General features: G+C 41.8%; 1 protein-coding gene across 2 annotated transcripts in view; it reads right to left on the bottom strand.

Annotated features, from left to right (window-relative positions):
- The window catches only part of DCLK1 (doublecortin like kinase 1), a 324,314-nt gene that overhangs the window by 80,515 nt on the left and 225,724 nt on the right, over positions 1 to 18,075 (bottom strand). For both annotated transcript variants that reach the window (XM_027116519.1, XM_027116518.1), the window contains exon 5: positions 13,255 to 13,371. In XM_027116519.1, coding sequence (XP_026972320.1) covers positions 13,255 to 13,371 — 117 coding nt within the window. The remainder of the gene's footprint in view (positions 1 to 13,254; positions 13,372 to 18,075) is intronic.

Here is an 18,075-nt window from a genome sequence, read left to right as displayed (position 1 = left end):
ATGCCACTTGCCCTCTTAACATTCTGCCTCTTCCTCCATCTCAATACTTTCTGCCCCTTTGACTTCTGTTACTGCATTCTCATTGTCCCCTTGTCTCTGCTGATGTGTTTTTTTTTTTTGCAAGATAGACAAATGAGGTTTTTTTTTTACATCTTTATTGGAGTATAATTGCTTTACGATGTTGTCTTATTTTCTGATGTATAACAAAGTAAATCAGCTAGATGTATACATATATCCCCGTATCCCCTCCCTCTTGCGTCTCCCTACCTCCCACCCTCCCTATCCCACCCCTCTAGGTGGTCACAAAGCACCGAGCTGATCTCCCTGTGCTATGCGGCTGCTTCCCGCTAGCTATTTTACATTTGGTAGTGTATATATGTCCATGCCACTCTCTCACGTCGTCCCAGCTTACCCTTCCCCCTCCCCATGTCCTCAAGTACATTCTCTACATCTTTATTCCTGTCCTGCCCCTAGGTTCTTCAGAACCTTTATTTTTTTTAGATTCCATATATATATGTTAGCATACGGTATTTGTTTTTCTGTTTCTGACTGACTTCACTCTGTATGACAGACTCTAGGTCCATCCACCTCACTACAAACAACTCAATTTTGTTTCTTTTTATGGCTGAGTAATATTCCATTGTATATATGTGCCACATCTTCTTTATCCATTCATCTGTTGATGGACACTTAGGTTGCTTCCATGTCCTGGCTATTGTAAATAGTGCTGCAATGAACACTGTGGTACACGACTCTTTTTGAATTATGGTTTTCTCAGGAAATATGCCCCATAGTGGCATTGCTGGGTCATATGGTAGTTCTATTTTTAGTTTTTCAAGGACATTCCATACTGTTCTCCATAGTGGCTGTATCAATTCACATTCCCACCAACAGTGCAGGAGGGTTCCCTTTTCTCCACACCCTCTCCAGCATTTATTGTTTGTAGATTTTTTGACGATGGCCATTCTGACTGGGGTGAGGTGATACCTCATTGTACTTTTGATTTGCATTCCTCTAATGATTAGTGATGTTGAGCATCCTTTCATGCGTTTGTTGGCAACCTGTATACCTTCTTTGGAGAAATGTCTGTTTAGGTCTTCTGCCCATCTTTGGATTGGGTTGTTTGTGTTTTTGATATTGAGCTGCCTGAGCTGCTTGTATATTTTGGAGATTAACCTTAGTCAGTTGCTTCGTTGGCAAATATTTTCTCCCATTCTGAGACTTGTCTTTTCATTGTGTTTATGGTTTCCTTTGCTGTGCAAAAGCTCTTAAGTTTCATTATGTCCCATTTGTTTATTTTTGTTTTTATTTCCATTTCTCTAGGAGGTGGGTCAAAAAGGATCTTGCTGTGATTTATGTCATAGAGTGTTCTGTCTATGTTTTCCTCTAAGAGTTTTATAGTGTCTGGCCTTACATTTAGGTCTTTAAGCCATTGTGAGTTTATTTTTTGTATACAGTGTTAGGGAATGTTCTAATTTCAATCTTTTACATGTAGCTGTCCAGTTTTCCCAGCACCATTTATTGAAGAAGCTGTCTTTTCTCCATTGTATATTCTTGCCTCCATTATCAAAGATAAGGTGACCATATGTGCATGGGTTTATCTCTGGGCTTTCCATCCTGTTCCATTGATCTATATTTCTGTTTTTGTGCCAGTACCATACTGTTATCATTACTGTAGCTTTGTAGTATAGTCTGAAGCCAGGGAGCCTGATTCCTCCAGCTCCGTTTTTCTTTCTCAAGATTGCTTTGGCTATTCTGGGTCTTTTGTGTTTCCCTACAAATTGTGAAAATTTTTGTTCTATTTCTGCAAAAACATGCCATTGGTAGTTTGATAGGGATTGACTGAATCTGTAGACTGCTTTGAGTAGTAGAGTCATTTTCACAATGTTGATTCTTCCAATCCAAGGATATGGTATATCTCTCCATCTATTTGTGTTGTCTTTAATTTCTTTCATCAGTGTCTTCTGGTTTTATGCATACAGATCTTTTGTCCCCTTAGGTAGGTTTATTCCTAGGTATTTTATTCTTTTTGTTGCAATGGTAAATGGGAGTGTTTCCTTAATTTCTCTTTCAGATTTTTCATCATTAGTGTATAGGAATGCAAAAGATTTCTGTGCATTAATTTTGTATCCTGCTACTTTAGCAAATTCATTGATTGGCTCCAGTAGTTTTCTGGTAGCATCTTTAGGATTCTCTATGTATGGTATCATGTCATCTGCAAACAGTGACAGCTTTACTGCTTCTTTTTCGATTTGGATTCCTTTTATTTTTTTATTTTATTCCTTTATTCCTTTTTTCTTTTCTTATTGCTGTGGATAAAACTTCCAAAACTATGTTGAATATTAGTGGTGAGAGTGGACAACCTTCTCTTGTTCCTGATCTTAGAGGAAATGGTTTCAGTTTTTCACCATTGAGAACGATGTTGGCTGTGGGTTTGTCATATATTGCCTTTATTATGATGAGGTAAGTTCCCTCTATTCCTACTTTCTGGAGGATTTTTATCATAAATGGGTGTTGAATTTTGTCGAAAGCTTTTTCTGCATCGATTGAGATGATCATATGGTTTTTCTCCTTCAGTTTTTTAAGACGGTTTATCACACTGATTGGTTTGCATATATTGAAGAATCCTTGCATTCCTGGGAAAAACCCCACTTGTTTGTGGTGTATAATTCTTTTAATGTGCTGTTGGATTCTGCTTGCTAGTATTTTGTTGAGGATTTTTGCATCTATGTTCATCAGTGATACTGGCCTGCAGATTTTTTTCTTTGTGACATCTTTTTCTGATTTTGGTATCAGGGTGATGGTCGCCTCATAGAATGAGTTTGGGAGTGTTCCTCCCTCTGCTATATTTTGGAAAAGTTTGAGAAGGATAGGTGTTAGCTATTCTCTAAATGTTTGATAGAATTTGCCTGTGAAGCCATCTGGTCCTTGGCTTTTGTCTGCTGGAAGATTTTTAATCACAGTTTCAATTTCAGTGTTTTTGATGGGTCTGTTTATATTTTCTATTTCTTCCTGGTTCAGTCTTCCAGGTTGTCCATTTTATTGGCATATAGTTGCTTGTAGTAATCTCTCATGATCCTTTGTATTTCTACAGTGTTAGCTGTTACTTTTTCATTTCTAATTCTGTTGATTTTAGTCTTCTCCCTTTTTTTCTTGATGAGTCTGGCTAATGGTTTATCCATTTTGTTTATCTTCACAAAGAACCAGCTTTTAGTTTTATTGACCTTTGCTACTGTTCCCTTCATTTCTTTTTCATTTATTGCTAATCTGATCTTTATGATTTCTTTCCTTCTGCTAACTTTGGGTTTTTTTTCTGTTCTTCTTTCTCTATTTGCTTTAGATATAAGGTTAGGTTGTTTATTTGAGATTTCTCTTGTTTCTTGAGGTAGGACTGTATTGCTATAAACTTCCCTCTTAGAACTGCTTTTGCTGAATCCTATAGGTTATGGGTCATCATGTTTTCATTGTCACTTGTTTCTAATGACAAATGTCCTCTTTGATTTCTTCAGTGATCTCTTGGTTATTTAGTAACGTATTGTTTAGCCTCCATGTGTTTGTGTTTTTTTGTTTTTTTCCCTGTAACTGATTTCTTATCTCACAGCATTGTGGTCAGAAAAGATGCCTGATACAATTTCAATTTTCTTAAATTTACCAAGGCTTGATTTGTGCCCCAAGTTATGATCTATCCTGGAGAATGTTCCACGAGCACTTGAGAAGAAAGTGCATTCTGTTGTTTTTGGATGGAATGTCCTATAAATATCAATTAAGTCCATCTTGTTTAATGTATCGCTTAAAGCTTGTGTTTCTTTATATATTTTCATCTTGGATGATCTGTCCATTGGTGAAAATGGGGTGTTAAAGTCTCCACTATGATTGTGTTACTGTCGATTTTCCCTTTTATGGCTGTATTTGCCTTATGTATTGAGGTGCTCCTACGTTGGGTGCATAAATATTTACAATTGTTTTATCTTCTTCTTGGATCGATCCCTTGATCATTATGTAGTGTCCTTCTTTGTCTCTTCTAATAGTCTTTATTTTAAAGCCTATTTTGTCTGATATGAGAATTGCTACTCCAACTTTCTTTTGATTTCCATTTGCATGGAATATCTTTTTCCATCCTGCCACTTTCAGTCTGTATGTGTCCATAGGTCTGAAGTGGGTCTCCTGTAGACAGCATATATACGGGTCTTGTTTTTGTAACCATTCAGTAAGCCTGTGTCTTTTGGTTGGAGCATTTAATCCATTCACGTTTAAGGTTATTATCGATATGTATGTTCCTATTACCATTTTCTTAATTGTTTTGGGTTTGTTTTTGTAGGTCCTTTTCTTCTCTTGTGTTTCCTGCCCAGAGAAATTCCTTTAGCATCTGTTGTAAAGCTGGTTTGGTGTCGCTGAATTCTCTTAGCTTTTGCTTGTCTGTAAAGGTTTTAATTTCTCCGTCGAATCTGAATGAGATCCTTGCTGGGTAGAGTAATCTTGGTTGGAGGTTTTTCCCCTTCATCACTTTAAATATGTCCTGCCACTGCCTTCTGGCTTGCAGAGTTTCTGCTGAAAGATCATCTGTTAACCTTACAGGGATTCCCTTGTATGTTATTTGTTTCTTTTCCCTTGCTGCTTTTAATATTTTTTCTTTGTATTTAATTTTTGGTTGTATTTGTATTTAATTTAGCTTGATTAATATGTGTCTTGGCCTGTTTCTCCTTGGATTTATCCTGTATGGGACTCTCTGTGTTTCCTGGACTTGACTATCTCCTTTCCCATGTTAGGGAAGTTTTCAACTATAATCTCTTCAAATATTTTCTCAGACCCTTTCTTTTTCTCTTCTTCTTCTGGGACCCCTATAATTCGAATGTTGGTGCATTTAATGTTGTCCCCAAGGTCTCTGAGACTGTCCTCAATTCTTTTGATTCTTTTTTCTTTATTCTTCTCTGCAGTAGTTATTTCCACTATTTTATCTTCCAGGTCACTTATCCATTATCTGTCTCAGTTATTCTGTAATTGATTCCTTCTAGAGAATTTTTAATTTCATTTATTGTGTTATTCATCATTGTTTGTTTGCTGTTTGGTTCTTTTAGGTCCTTGTTAATTCTTCCATTTTCTCCATTCTATTTCCACGATTTTGGATTATCTTTACTACCATTACTCTGAATTCTTTGTCAGGTAGACTGCCTATTTCCTCTTCATTTGTTTGGTCTGGTGTGTTTTTACCTTGCTTTTTCATCTGCTGCGTATTTCTCTGTCTTCTCATTTTGTTTATGTTACTGTGTTTGGGGTCTCCTTTTCACAGGATGCAGGTGCGTAGTTCCCATTGTTTTTGGTGTCTGCCCCCAGTGGGTGAGGTTGGTTCAGTGGCTTGTGTAGGCTTCCCAGTGGAGGGGACTGGTGCCTGTGTTCCGGTGGGTGGGGCTGGGTCTTGTCTTTCTAGTGGGCAGGGCTGTGTCTGGTGGTGTATTTTGGGGTATCTGTAAACCTAGTATGATTTTAGGCAGTCTCTCTGCTAATGGGTGGGGTTGTATTCCTGTCTTGCTAGTTGTTTGGCATGGGGCATCCAGCACTGGAGCTTGCTGGTCGTTGGGTGGAGCTGGGTCTTAGCATTGAGATGGAGATCTCTGGGAGAGCTCTCACCAATTGATATTATGTGGGGCTGGGAGGTCTCTGGTGGTCCAATGTCCTGAACTCAGCTCTCCCACCTCAGAGGGTAAGGCCTGACACCAGACCAGAGCATCAAGACCCTGTCAGCCACACAGCTCAGAAGAAAAGGGAGAAAAAAAATAAAGAAAATAATAATAATAATAAATTTTTAAAATTATTAAAATAAAAAATTAAAATAATAATAAAAAAGAAGATAGCAACCAAACCAATAAACAAAGCCACCAAGGATAACAAGTGCTAAAAACTATACTAAGATAAACGTAAAAATCAGAAAAAAATCAGTCACGGACAGCAAACCCCAAGTCTACAGTTGCTCCCAAAGTCCACTGTGTCAATTTTAGGATGATTCGTTGTCTATTCAGGTATTCCAGAGATGCAGGGTACATCAAACTGATTGTAGAGATTTAATCCACTTCTCCTGAGGCTGCTGGGAGAGATTTTCCTTTCTCTTCTTTGTTCGCACAGCTCCTGGGGTTCAGCTTTGGATCTGGCCCTGCCTCTGCGTGCAGGTCGCCTGAGGGCATGTGTTCTTTGCTCAGACAGAACGGGGTTAAAGCAGCGGCTGATTCGGGGGCTCTGGCTCACTCACGCCGGGGGAGGGAGGAGCACAGTAGTTATAACTAATGCTGGATGAGTCTGTGGCGGCAGAGGCCAGTGTGTGTTCAGCCTGAGGCATGCCGTGTGTTCTCCCAGGGAACTTGTCCTTGGATCACGGGACCCTGGCGGTGGCGTGTTGCACAGGTTCCCCGGGGGATGTGGAGAGTGACCTGTGCTTGCACACAGGATTCTTGGTGGCTAGAGCAGCAGTGTTAGCATTTCATGCCTATCTCTGGGTTCCAAGCTGATAGCTTCGATTCATGCCCATCTCTGGAGCTCATTTAGGTGGTGCTCTGCCTTCTGCAGGCAGACAGGGGAAGAATCCCCTCTCCTCGCGCACCCCAAAATGGTCTCTTGCCTCTTTGGCAGTTCCAGACTTTTTCCTGGACTCCCTCCTGGCTAGCCGTGGCGCACTAGCCCCCTTCAGGCTGTGTTCACGCCACCAATCCCAGTCCTCTCCCTGGGATCTGACCTCCGACGCTGGAGCCTCGGCTCCCAGCCCCCGCCCGCCCCAGCGGGTGAGCAGACAAGCCTCTTGGCCTGGTGAGTGCCAGTCAGCACCGATCCTCCGTGCAGGAATCTCTCCGCTTTGCCCTCCGCAGCCCTGTTGCTGCACTCTCCTCCGTGGCTCCGAAGCTTCCCCCTTGCCCACCCGACGTCTCCACCAGTGAAGGGGCTTCCTAGTGTGTGGAAACTTTTCCTCCTTCACAGTTCCCTCCCAGAGGTGCAGGTCCCGTCCCTATTCTTTTGTCTCTGTTTTTTCTTTTTTTTTTTCTTTTTTTGCCCTACCCAGGTACGTGGGGATTTTCTTGCCTTTTGGGAAGTCTGAGGTCTTCTGCCAGCGTTCAGTAGGTGTTCTGTAGGAGTTGTTCCACATGCAGATGTATTTTTGATGTACTTGTCGGGGGGAAGGTGATCTCCGCGTCTTACTCCTCTGCCATCTTGAAGGTCCTCCTGATGTGCTCGTATAACTGCAGATGTTCCCCGTGGTTCCATTTTCATCCTTATCCTTACAAATCTCTCCTTGGGTTGAGGGGAGAGGTATTTTACATTTCTATTATTTAAATCACTACTATATGCCAGGGTCTCTCAAATACGCATTGTCAGCTCACATCTGACTTACACAGTGTCCCTCACTACTTGCCCTCTGGTGCTTCCGAAGCATCTCGCATGGGACAGGTCTAAAATGGGACCCCTTCCCTACTCTCCTCCTCGATTGGCAAACCTGCTCCACATCTCTGATGCCTCTCTCTTCCTCTGGCCTCATATCCAGTGAAATTCCTGGTTTCATTTCCCTTTTGAAGTCTCCCCCATTTTAAACGTTGTTGTTTCAATTCTGTCCTAACAATTCTTTCCAGGATGACTTCATGGAGACTTCCTGGCTCTTAGCTCTTCACGTGTAGCCATCCCCTCTACCACTGTACCACTGTTTCCAAAATTCAGATAAAAATCAAATCATGGCCTTACTAAAAATCCCTTTTCACCCCCTAATACCTACAACAAAATTATGCCTTCCTGGCCCTGTGCAATCTCAGTGCAACCAACTAGGCTACCACCATCTTCTCCCTTTCCTGTAATGCTACCATTCATTTTTATTGGACTAGCCACTGCTCCTTAAACATGCCATATACTTCCATGCCTTTGTGCCTTAACTCTCACTGTTTTCTCAGGTGGTGATGTCCTCCTGGCCCTTCTCCTGGCAAGATCCTTCATGTCCCAATTTATAAGTCTTTTTTCTCTGACCCTATTCATGAGATTTAGCCCCTTCTTTCTCTGGGCTGTCACAGCCCTTACTACACTATCATAGTGTTATATATGTTTGTTTCCCAACTTGAAGACAAGAAGAGCGGTTTAATCATCTTTGTATCCTTACAAACTAACACAAGCCTGGCACACAGTAGATGCTCAGGAAATATTTATTTAACTAACATGAAGCATGAGCAGTGAGGACTTTACAACAGGAGTTGACATACAATGCTGCCCCCACAAAGATGGTGGGTCAAGATAACCGTTCAAAGTTTGAAGGACTATCTTTGGAAATACTCACCTGCTGAGAGTGAGTGCTAGGGGCAGTTGATGGGTACAGGGAAAGAGAATGGAAGGAGGATTCAGCATATATGCAGCAAAAAATTCTAAAAACACAGGGAATCAATCTTCAGCCCTCTTGATTTTCTTGGTGCATTTTGTTTTCAACAATTCTCTTGGAATGCCAAAGCAGAAAAGATCCTCTATAGAAAATACATGGCTGAAATCTCTACACTAAAGGAAAAAGACTGAGCTAAAAAATTAATAGCTAGCAATCTGCCTTTGAAGGTGTTTGATATAAATTTTAACAACTGACAAATTGGACCAGTAAGCTGATTAAAATTATCTTTGCTTCCCCAGCTTTGATTCTTATCTGCATATGTTGCATAAAATATTTTTATATAACTGTAAAAAAGTAAATTTTGACTAGCATAAATAAAAAGACTTCAGGATTTCAAGAGTCACATACAAGTAAGTTTTAAGCCTGGGAAATATGGAATGATGCTTCTGTCATGGTAGAAGGTCATTAACTAAGGCATCCAGATTTCCCTCTTTCAAATGTTCACTCTTGCAACTCTCACATCACTAGTCCATGGTGGGTTCTCAATGCATATTGAATGAATGAATGGTTGTTGCTATGAGTGTTTCTACCCTAGACCATAAGCTTCTGGAGGGCAAGAAAGTGCATCAGCTCATGCTTGGATTGATGAATATAAGGCACGACAGGGCACTCAGTTATGTTTTTCACGGCTTGTATAGATAGAGATTCTAAACAGAAGGAGTCACTCTACAAAAAAAAAAAAAAAAAAAACTGGCCGTCCATCTAAATGGGAACAAAACTAAAACAAACACACAAACCCATGTTTTTCTAAGGAATCCAAGAAGAGGTCAAAATTTTGAAATCTCTAAGTTTTTAAGGAGGACTACAGTAATGAAAATTCAAGATAGGTAAATGTGGTTTTCTTATACTTTTAATATTAAGAAAACAATATAAAGTAAAAGGAAACCTTATCCATTCTTACTGAAATTGAATGAGTGCACAGAATACTCTTATTTGGGGAGATACTTTGTTATAACTTCCCTATGCAGACAAAGGAATTTGTTGAAAAGAAATTCACTTTTAAATTACACATTTTATGAGATGTCTGTGTTCCAAAGACAGACACATGAATAAAGATTCGACCCATATTAAACTCTCTTTATGATGCTCTTATGTATTCTTGTTCCTTTAGGAAGCTAAAAGCCGTTTTCCCCATTTCTTAGTGATACCTTATTCAACGGCTCTGCACACAATTGTCTGGGGGCCCCTTATTCTTCTATTGTTATTAAGACTTCTGGTTTCTTTTCTTCTAGCTCCAATTTGCCTTCTTTGGACCCTTACTGTTACAGAGACTAATAACAATTCAACAGCTATATGAATTATGTTATCTATAAATTATTTAGGGGGCTTGAACCGTGTGCTTCTTGAGTGGAGGGGCTGTTTCTTTCATCTCTGCATTATTAGCACCTAGCAAGTTCCTGACACTAGCAGGTCTGAACTGGATATTTCGGAATGTCTCAATGAATACCTTACATTAATAAAACACCTCTAACTTCTTCTAGTCCCAAGAAGAGAAATGAGTAAGGAGCAAAGACAAGATTTACCAAGCATTCTCATTCTTATTCTAAGACTGACTTACAAAGGAAAGTTTCTGTCTACCACTGACATACATCCTGAAGTCAGGGTGAATCACTTCACCCCCCAGAATGCTGGTGTCTGGGACTAACGCTCAGGCTTCTGTTGCAAAGGGTTATGGTGTTGTCAATTTCAATCTTAAACTAGGTGCTGCATCAGTTACTTCCTTAAGATCAAAATTTTAATAAGCAGACGTGAAGAAGCAGGTATCAAGAGTGGCCAGCCTGCTGTATCCGGAGCACTGGAAGCCCCACGTGCCAGCTCTGAGTCGCCACTATTAACCCTGTGACTCTGGGCCAAGCAGTTCCCCCAGCTCTACGCCTGCTTCCTCATTTAAAAAATAGAGTATATGATTATATAACAAAGAATAATGTCTTGTCTTGCTTGTTGTTGGGAGATTGTTGGGAGGATCAAAATAGATCAAAGAGATAAAAGTTCTACGTAAACTCTGACGTTTCATTTAAATGTAAGCCAACAATATGACCACAAACAACACGGGAACCTACAAATCTTAACTCTATACAATGCTCCAATCTCCGTATCATGCAGGAAGATGAATATTGGAAGGAGAAGTTTTCAAACTGAAGGAGAAATCACTTCAAACTTTAGGTACTTGTGTAAGAGGGAAAAACAAAGATTACTTAATGTTAAGTCAGGTTCATGGTGGAATGGGGCTTGGGACAATATCAATGTTTAAGGAGTATTAAAGGAAAATTGTTCACATTCCAGTCCTACGATTTATGGAAAACAATGAATAGGCTATTTTCAGAAAATTCGGATACAGTCAATATAGAGATAATTCACTGCTCCTTTCCACGGTTTCAAGAGACAAACCTGAGTAGAGACAGGAAGCTTAGGCTAGTTCAGTGGAGGGGCACAAGGCAGGTGATCCCCTGACATCCAGCATCTGCACTTTCCCCGAAAAGATACATAGACACCACTGGACTTCCTAAACCCTGCGTTTAGGTCCTGGGGAAAGGGAGTGATCTTGGGGTCCCTGGCATAATCCACTCATTTGCGACCGGGTATTGCTGCTCTATAAACCCCCTCTAAATTAGAATCATCCAGAGGAAGGTGGGAAGATTTGACAGCAAGTCAGAATCAAGAGACAGTCATCACATATTATAAGCTCTTATATAACCAGGAAATGATTGTATGATATCTTCTAAATCAAAATGCAAGAAGTTGAAAACTTGATATGTGTCAAAGGCTTATATTAAAGAAAACGTGAGCAGGGCGTTTTAATTCATTTTGGCCTAAAAGTTAAAGATACCTTGATGAAGTGTTAATTCTTCAAGAACATATTGATTTTAGGATGGATCTGGATTCCGCTTTCTGTATGGAAACGATAACTCCCAGGCATGGCATACCCATCACACATTACAAGTGATTGCTGGTCAAACCAACCAGGTTCTAACTATAGCGGAAAAGAGATTCAGGGAAACAACAGAAAATAGAAATGATTGTTTGAATCCATCTATCAATTTTGAAGTAATGTACCCTAGGCATTTTAAACTTCTAAAGGGAATGGTTCCAAACGTTGGCGGTGACAAATACAAATACATTTAATACAGTTGCCTATCTCCTCTTTTGAGTTTCCAAAATTACTTTTGGTAAATGATATATTCATCTTTATTTATAAGATTATAATTAAATACATTTATAAGACTTATATAATCTTAAGAGATGGTGAATAGTAACTATGTGACCAATTAGTTCCAAAGTGAAACAATTTCCTATATTCATTATTATCTTTTTAACATCAGATTTATGATTCTTTTTTCTTAACTGAAATTTTAGCTTCCTTTTTGAAATAAAATAGGCTCTTCACTATTTACAAGGTTATTTATTTCTGAGCTGCAAAAATTCTCTCTCCCTTTTTTTGCTCTGTATTACCATCTTTTCCTCCTGTAGGCCTCCATTCAATCTTGGCTGCCATGATTAGACAGCCAGAAAGGGACATGGCAGCTCATCGGTGCCAACACAGAGTGAGGAGAAGGTCTTTGCAGACCTGTCTAGGGAATAGCAGTAATTAGCAATGCCCCCAGGGGAAGGCGACTCTTAGAGAACTAACATGGGCCCGGTGGTCTAGCTCTCCAGCCAACTAAGAGTCCCTTCATCCAAGACTGACTTTGGAGGTTTCAATTTTAGCTTTTACGAGGAAAGACAGTTTATAGCACCTCCAATTTTAAATAGGGAGGTTATAACTCACACTGGGCAGTGGTGCCAGAGGTAGGCCCTGTAGCCTCCAGCCTAGAGCTCTTTTCACATCCCTCTGGGACCACACTGCTGAGTACAAGAAGGCTTCAATATAGACCCTACAGCTCTTGGTCCCTATTTCTAAGAGCTTCCCTGCCTTCATAAAATCAGGGGACAATCACTTTGATGTATGTATCATTTAATAATTCACATTCAAAGGTTTATAGCATTTAATAAATAATTCCCTTCCATCGTGAAGTAGACCTTATACCTAAGACCCAAACAAACCAACCGATTCATGTCAGTTTTTTTTTCAGATTTCTTTTTTTTTTTTTTTTTTTGACGTGGACCATTTTTAAAGTCTTTATTGTATTTGTTACACTATTGCTTCTGTTTTATGTTTTGGTTTTTTGGCTGCGAGGCATGTGGGATCTTAGCTCCCCAACTAGGGATCGAACCCGCACCCCTTACACTGGAAGGCGAAGTCTTAACCACTGGACGGCCAGGGAAGTCCCAACTGATGTCAGATTTAAGACCAAAGAAGGAAAAGGTAGGTCTGAGGCGGTCATCCTATAAGTACACATCCTGCTCCAACACCAGCACTAGAGCCCAAGGACAGACAGGTCACAGGCCCAGAGTCACTGCAGCTACCCCAGCACCAGTCTCTCCTCACGGCTTTTAGCCCCAGAGCCATGCTGGGGCCAGAGTAAAAAATGTGTTAAACAAAGGCTCAGCAAATATAAACTGTAAACTCCTCACCAGCCAGTCCCAAGAAGAACAAATGCTTTAACAGAGATTTCTCGCGCTGGGGGCCTTTATCCTAAAATATAATTTTTGCAGCAGAAATGATGCAAGTCAGAAGAGTACTTCTATCTGTGGGCAAGTCTGGGTTTTCTGAATCTTTACTAAGTTTTCCCGAACCTGATGCTTTTTCTTACAGCCAACATGCTAGACTCTGGCAAATCTGTTCCACCACTTCAACATGTTCTAAAATTATAAACCGGAATCTACACTCTCTTGAAATCTCACGCTCTGGGCTTCACACACCCTCTGTTCATTGTGCGTCAGAAACAAGGCAGTCACTGCAGGCTCCTTTGCAGCTTTACCTGAGCTGGTTGATGCCGGGGATTTGCTGCGCCGGGAAGGTCCTGGGCTCTTGGTGGTGCTCCTGCGGGATGATGAAGCTATTTTGGTGTAAGAAGTGGACTTCACCACTCGACATTCTGGGGAAAGAAGAAAGGCCACACATCATTACAGGGCCACGCACATACCATTCGAAATGTATAATAAACCTGGAAGTAGAAATACACAGGCATCCTCGGTCACACGTGCTTTCTGCCAGCCCAGTATGTGTCTATGACGACAGAACCAAAAAAAAAAAAAAAAAAAACAACCAGAAAGGGCACAGTGAGCATCTTAGACAACACAGTAAATACGGTTGTCCCTCTGTATCCATGGGGATTTGGTTCCGGGACCACACACCCCCAGCCACCACCGCCATTGGCTGCTTGGGTCCTGCCCAGGTGGACCTGCAGGAGATGCCAATTTCTTTAAAAAAAGAAGAACAAAAACAAACTACACATATGCACGTATCAGCACAAATTAAAAGGTGGAAGTAAGCAAGAAGCATAACATAATGATATCAGAAGACACGATCAGAACCACCATGTGAATAGTGCCTGAGAGGGTGTCTACGGAGGTTTTAATTCCCAAAACAGATCTTTGGACCATGTGAAGAGGACATCCACTTGGCTCAAGGCTCTGTCCCCACAATGGACAACACATCCCGGAGTTTGTCCCAGCCTTTGGACGTTGGTCTGGCCTTTCAGAAGTACATTAGCAACCAAATCAGACTGCTGTAATGCTGCCTGCCCACTGGCGTGCTTCCAGTTACTTTTTTTTTTTTTGCGGTACGCGGGACTCTCACTGTTGTGGCCTCTCCCGTTGCGGAGCACAGGCTCCGGACGCGCAGGCTCAGCGGCCATGGCTCAGGGGCCCAGCCGCTCCGCAGCATGTGGGATCCTCCCGCACCGGGGCACGAACCCGTGTCCCCTGCATCGGCAGGCAGACTCTCAACCACTGCGCCACCTGGGAAGCCCCCCAGTTACACTTTTACCACGTGTCTGCTCCATGCCAGGTGCTGAGCTCTGCAGGCACGACAGGGAACACACACGGTTTGGGAACTAGAAACACCGCCCACCTGGTAGTCCAGAGTGGAATCTTTTAACCAGCGAGGGCTCTTTTCTGCTAATTTTTATTTTGCGGACCTCATGTTTGAAAAATGTTGGCTTATGAAACAAATTGCATAAAGTAACAATACATTTCTCAGTTTAAACGAAAACCAGGACTATATAACGAGGACAAGATGACCAAGACTTTTGGTCCTAGGTCCTGAATGTTTAGAGGTCACATAAATTTAAGATAATAATTTTAAAAGCTCGGTATCTTGTTAGCAGGGATGAATGGGTAAAAGAGAAAGCTACCAGATGGTGCACACTGGTCATAACACCCATACGTGAGCTGCAACATGAGTTAAAAAGTTGACTTTAGGGTTTGTCGCAGGCTGTTTGCCACAGGAGGCAGAGCTGCTGGTTACGGACCCCACCTACCAGCCAGGGCTCAGGATCGGCAGAATAGAACCGATCTCTCCACACCAAACTGACATTTTTCCAGCTCCCAGAAAGAAAGTCGGTATTTTCGTCAGGTGGCTAAGTCTTACCAGAGCAAATGTAGGCGTTTTATTTGATTTTCAGAATATTGAAAAAAACCTTGTGGACGCATGCCATGCTTCTCCAGTTTCTCTGGAGCTTAGTTCTCACCATACTATTAATCTATCAAAAGTATTCATTTACTCCTCTGCCTCCCCACCCCCTACTCCCCTGGGTACCACCTAGGCCTGGCATATGGAAAAGGACGGAATAGCTGCTCAGCAAGTATGGGCCCACATTGTTATTGACCTTGTTACTACTTGTGCGAACTCTTAGTATTCATTAGGGTAATCCAACCTCCCATTTTACAGATAAGGAAACTGAGTCTCCGAGAGGCTAAGTGACTTGCATCAGAATCGAAGTCTCTCGGTTTAGTGGCTTCCTCACCACCCCAGGATCTGATGTGGTGGCCTAAGCAGGCTGCTTCATTGTGAATCAAGGCTGGAAAATTGTTATCAGTGCCCATGGTCGAAGACAGACAAGTGGGTGATGGCGGACAATGGGAAGGACGGCAAACAACCAGTTCTCGTGTCAACATTAAATTAAAATTTAAATACTAAAGCTGCAATTCAATCAACGTGCTTACTGCATCCCCCCAAAAAAGAAACAATGAACTCTCTTTCAGAAGTGGGATCGTAGTGAAGCGATCGCTTGGGGGAATCATGGAGTCTGAAAGATAACTACAAGTATTACAAATCTCATACCACTTGCCTTCAGTATAAGAGCGAAGCTTCATGAGTCATACAGAGGATTAGGATAATTCTGAAAGGCTAGGGCTGAATACAGGAAAACAGAAACAAAACAATGATAGTAACTTCTTTTTTTCCCAAGGTCAAAATAAAACCAATCGAAGAAAATTGTACTGCCAAGCTATAAATTATAAAAAAAAGACTTCAACCATCTTTCCCATTAAAGTTTAGATTTTAAGTATTTTAATTAATTTAAATGGGAATGGTATTTTATGGTGATAAAAGATGCCGTGAAGGACAAATACTTCATTCCTTTGGAGAGAATGCCAAAATCTTTGTCAGCTTAAAACCACAATTTAGAAACATTGTGCGTAACATGATGTACACGGCCAGTAAAGTAGAAAACCTTATTTCTTCTCATGAAGGACATTTCAGAGAGTCTGGCAAGGAAGGAGACAGCACCCTGCACCCTCCCTCCTCTTCTGGGGTCATTTGCCTTTGAGGGCAATCCCTTCATTCTGGTATTTTTGGTACTCTCACATTAAGCGGGCTGCACTTCCTTTGGCTGTGGGGATACTGGACAACATGGACACTTCTTAAGGAGGATGAGATTGAAGGAAGCTTCAGGAGAGTAATTTCTCTTGCTACTGAAGATTGCAGCCTACCCAAGTACAGAAAATCAGATGAAGCACATGAACTGGGTCTGTGATAACTGACCCCCCACCCCCCATAGCAAGCAAGTAAGCAAGCAAGCTCTGATTAAATCTCTGCTTCAGAAAGTCCCTGCAATCATAGCTCTATGAGGGGGAAAGTACCGTTCTCCATATGGTCTGTACTAATGTTAGCTTTACAGACGTTCTCAGGATTTGGTAAGACAGAAGTTACGACATTTCCCACCTTCACTCTGGACCCCAACTCAAGAAACAGGCCTTCTGTGATGGCCAGATTTAGAGACAACCCAGATGCGGATGTAGAGGCAGGAAACTGGAGAAGGAATACATTCTTTGGCCACGTTCCCAGTGGCATGAGAACCTCCACGTATGCAAATTCTCCCGACTCAGAAACAGGTGGTAGGTGGGCTGATGTATAACGAAAGGTGCTAAAGAATAGAAATGATTATAGAACTCTACTGGCGGCACCAGCAGTTCACCTGAGCTCACACAGCAGAGATGCTCATGCATTCAAAGGAGCCCACTAGTATCTTTTGGAGAATCTTGAAAGACAAAGGTGATGTCCCCTAAATGCCTAGGCAGCTTTAGTGACATTTGCAGGCTGGCTAGAGGATATCCTTTAAACAAGGAATTTTTTACTCCTGTAACATCTTTTTTTATATATAAATTTATTTTATTCATTTAGTTTTGGCTGCGTTGGGTCTTCATTGCTGCACACGGGCTTTCTCTACTTGGAACGAGCGGGGGCTACTCTTCATTGTGGTGCGTGGGCTTCTCACTGTGGTGGCTTCTTGTTGCGGAGGATGGACTCGAGGTGCGCAGGCTTCAGTAGTTGTGGCATGTGGGCTCAGTAGTTGTGGCGCATGGGCTCTAGAGCGCAGGCTCAGTAGTTGTGGTGCACGGGCTTAGTTGCTCTGCGGCATGTGGGATCTTCCTGGACCAGGGATCGAACCCGTGTCCCCTGCATCGGCTGTAATCTCTTTTTAAAACCAGCAGAATAAAATCACTGTCAGGCAGAGACCTCTCAGAGATCACAACTCTAAATTCAGTTGTTCTGAGCTATTCAGGAGATGGGCAAGTTCATCTAGAAGCATCCATTATCAGCAGTAGATGCTTTGTGCTTTCTTCCCCATCCTGATTACAAAGACAAGCTTCCTCTTAACTTGGCAAAGGTAAGAAGCTTCCAAATGCAACAATAGTCCTGTCTGTGGCTATGTGCAAAAGACAGCTAGGGAGCACATTTATTTCTAGAGACTTTGTATAAATATGGCGCAAGCTTGGTCACCAAAAGAGAGAATCTGCAATTCTGGCTCTCTAACTGTCCAATGAGTAGCTCTCACATGTTCATATGCTCTGGGTTGGAAGGAACCCTCCAAGAATATCAAGGTTGTCAATGGTTACCCAATCAACTCTCTGCTCAATTCATGAATGTCCTCTCCAACCGTCTCGGTAAGGGGCTGGCCAGCTTCTTCTTGATCACCTCCGGTGCCTGGGGGATTCACTACCTTCTGCCTCAAGGTTTTTGAAGCTCTGACCATCCTGCTTAGCCTCCAGTCTGTCAGCATGGGTGAGCTGAAAGACCAGTCCTGGTATGACCTAGGCCACAGTTTACTTTCTATAGAAACATGATGATTCTTGAACTTCACGGCAGTATTACAGGAAAATCCAAATGCTGGAAGGGTTGATCTGCATCTCCCAGGTGCAATGCTCTGATAAGGGCTGAGGTCCATCCTCTTGTTTCTGCACCACCTAGACTCGGAGCCAATCCTGACACTACAGTGAAACTCCCTTCCCTACTGGCAATGGGGTTTGGAACCAGTGTTACTTTCCTAAGCTCCAAATGCAGCAGGTCCGGAATA

The sequence above is a fragment of the Aethalodelphis obliquidens genome, unplaced genomic scaffold, assembly GCF_003676395.1.
Source record: "Aethalodelphis obliquidens isolate GAN/ISIS:26980383/991018 unplaced genomic scaffold, ASM367639v1 scaffold16, whole genome shotgun sequence".
Classification (NCBI taxonomy): Eukaryota; Metazoa; Chordata; class Mammalia; order Artiodactyla; family Delphinidae; genus Aethalodelphis; species Aethalodelphis obliquidens.
Note: the sequence above shows the minus strand (reverse complement) of the source record. Positions and strands in the feature narration are given on the sequence as shown.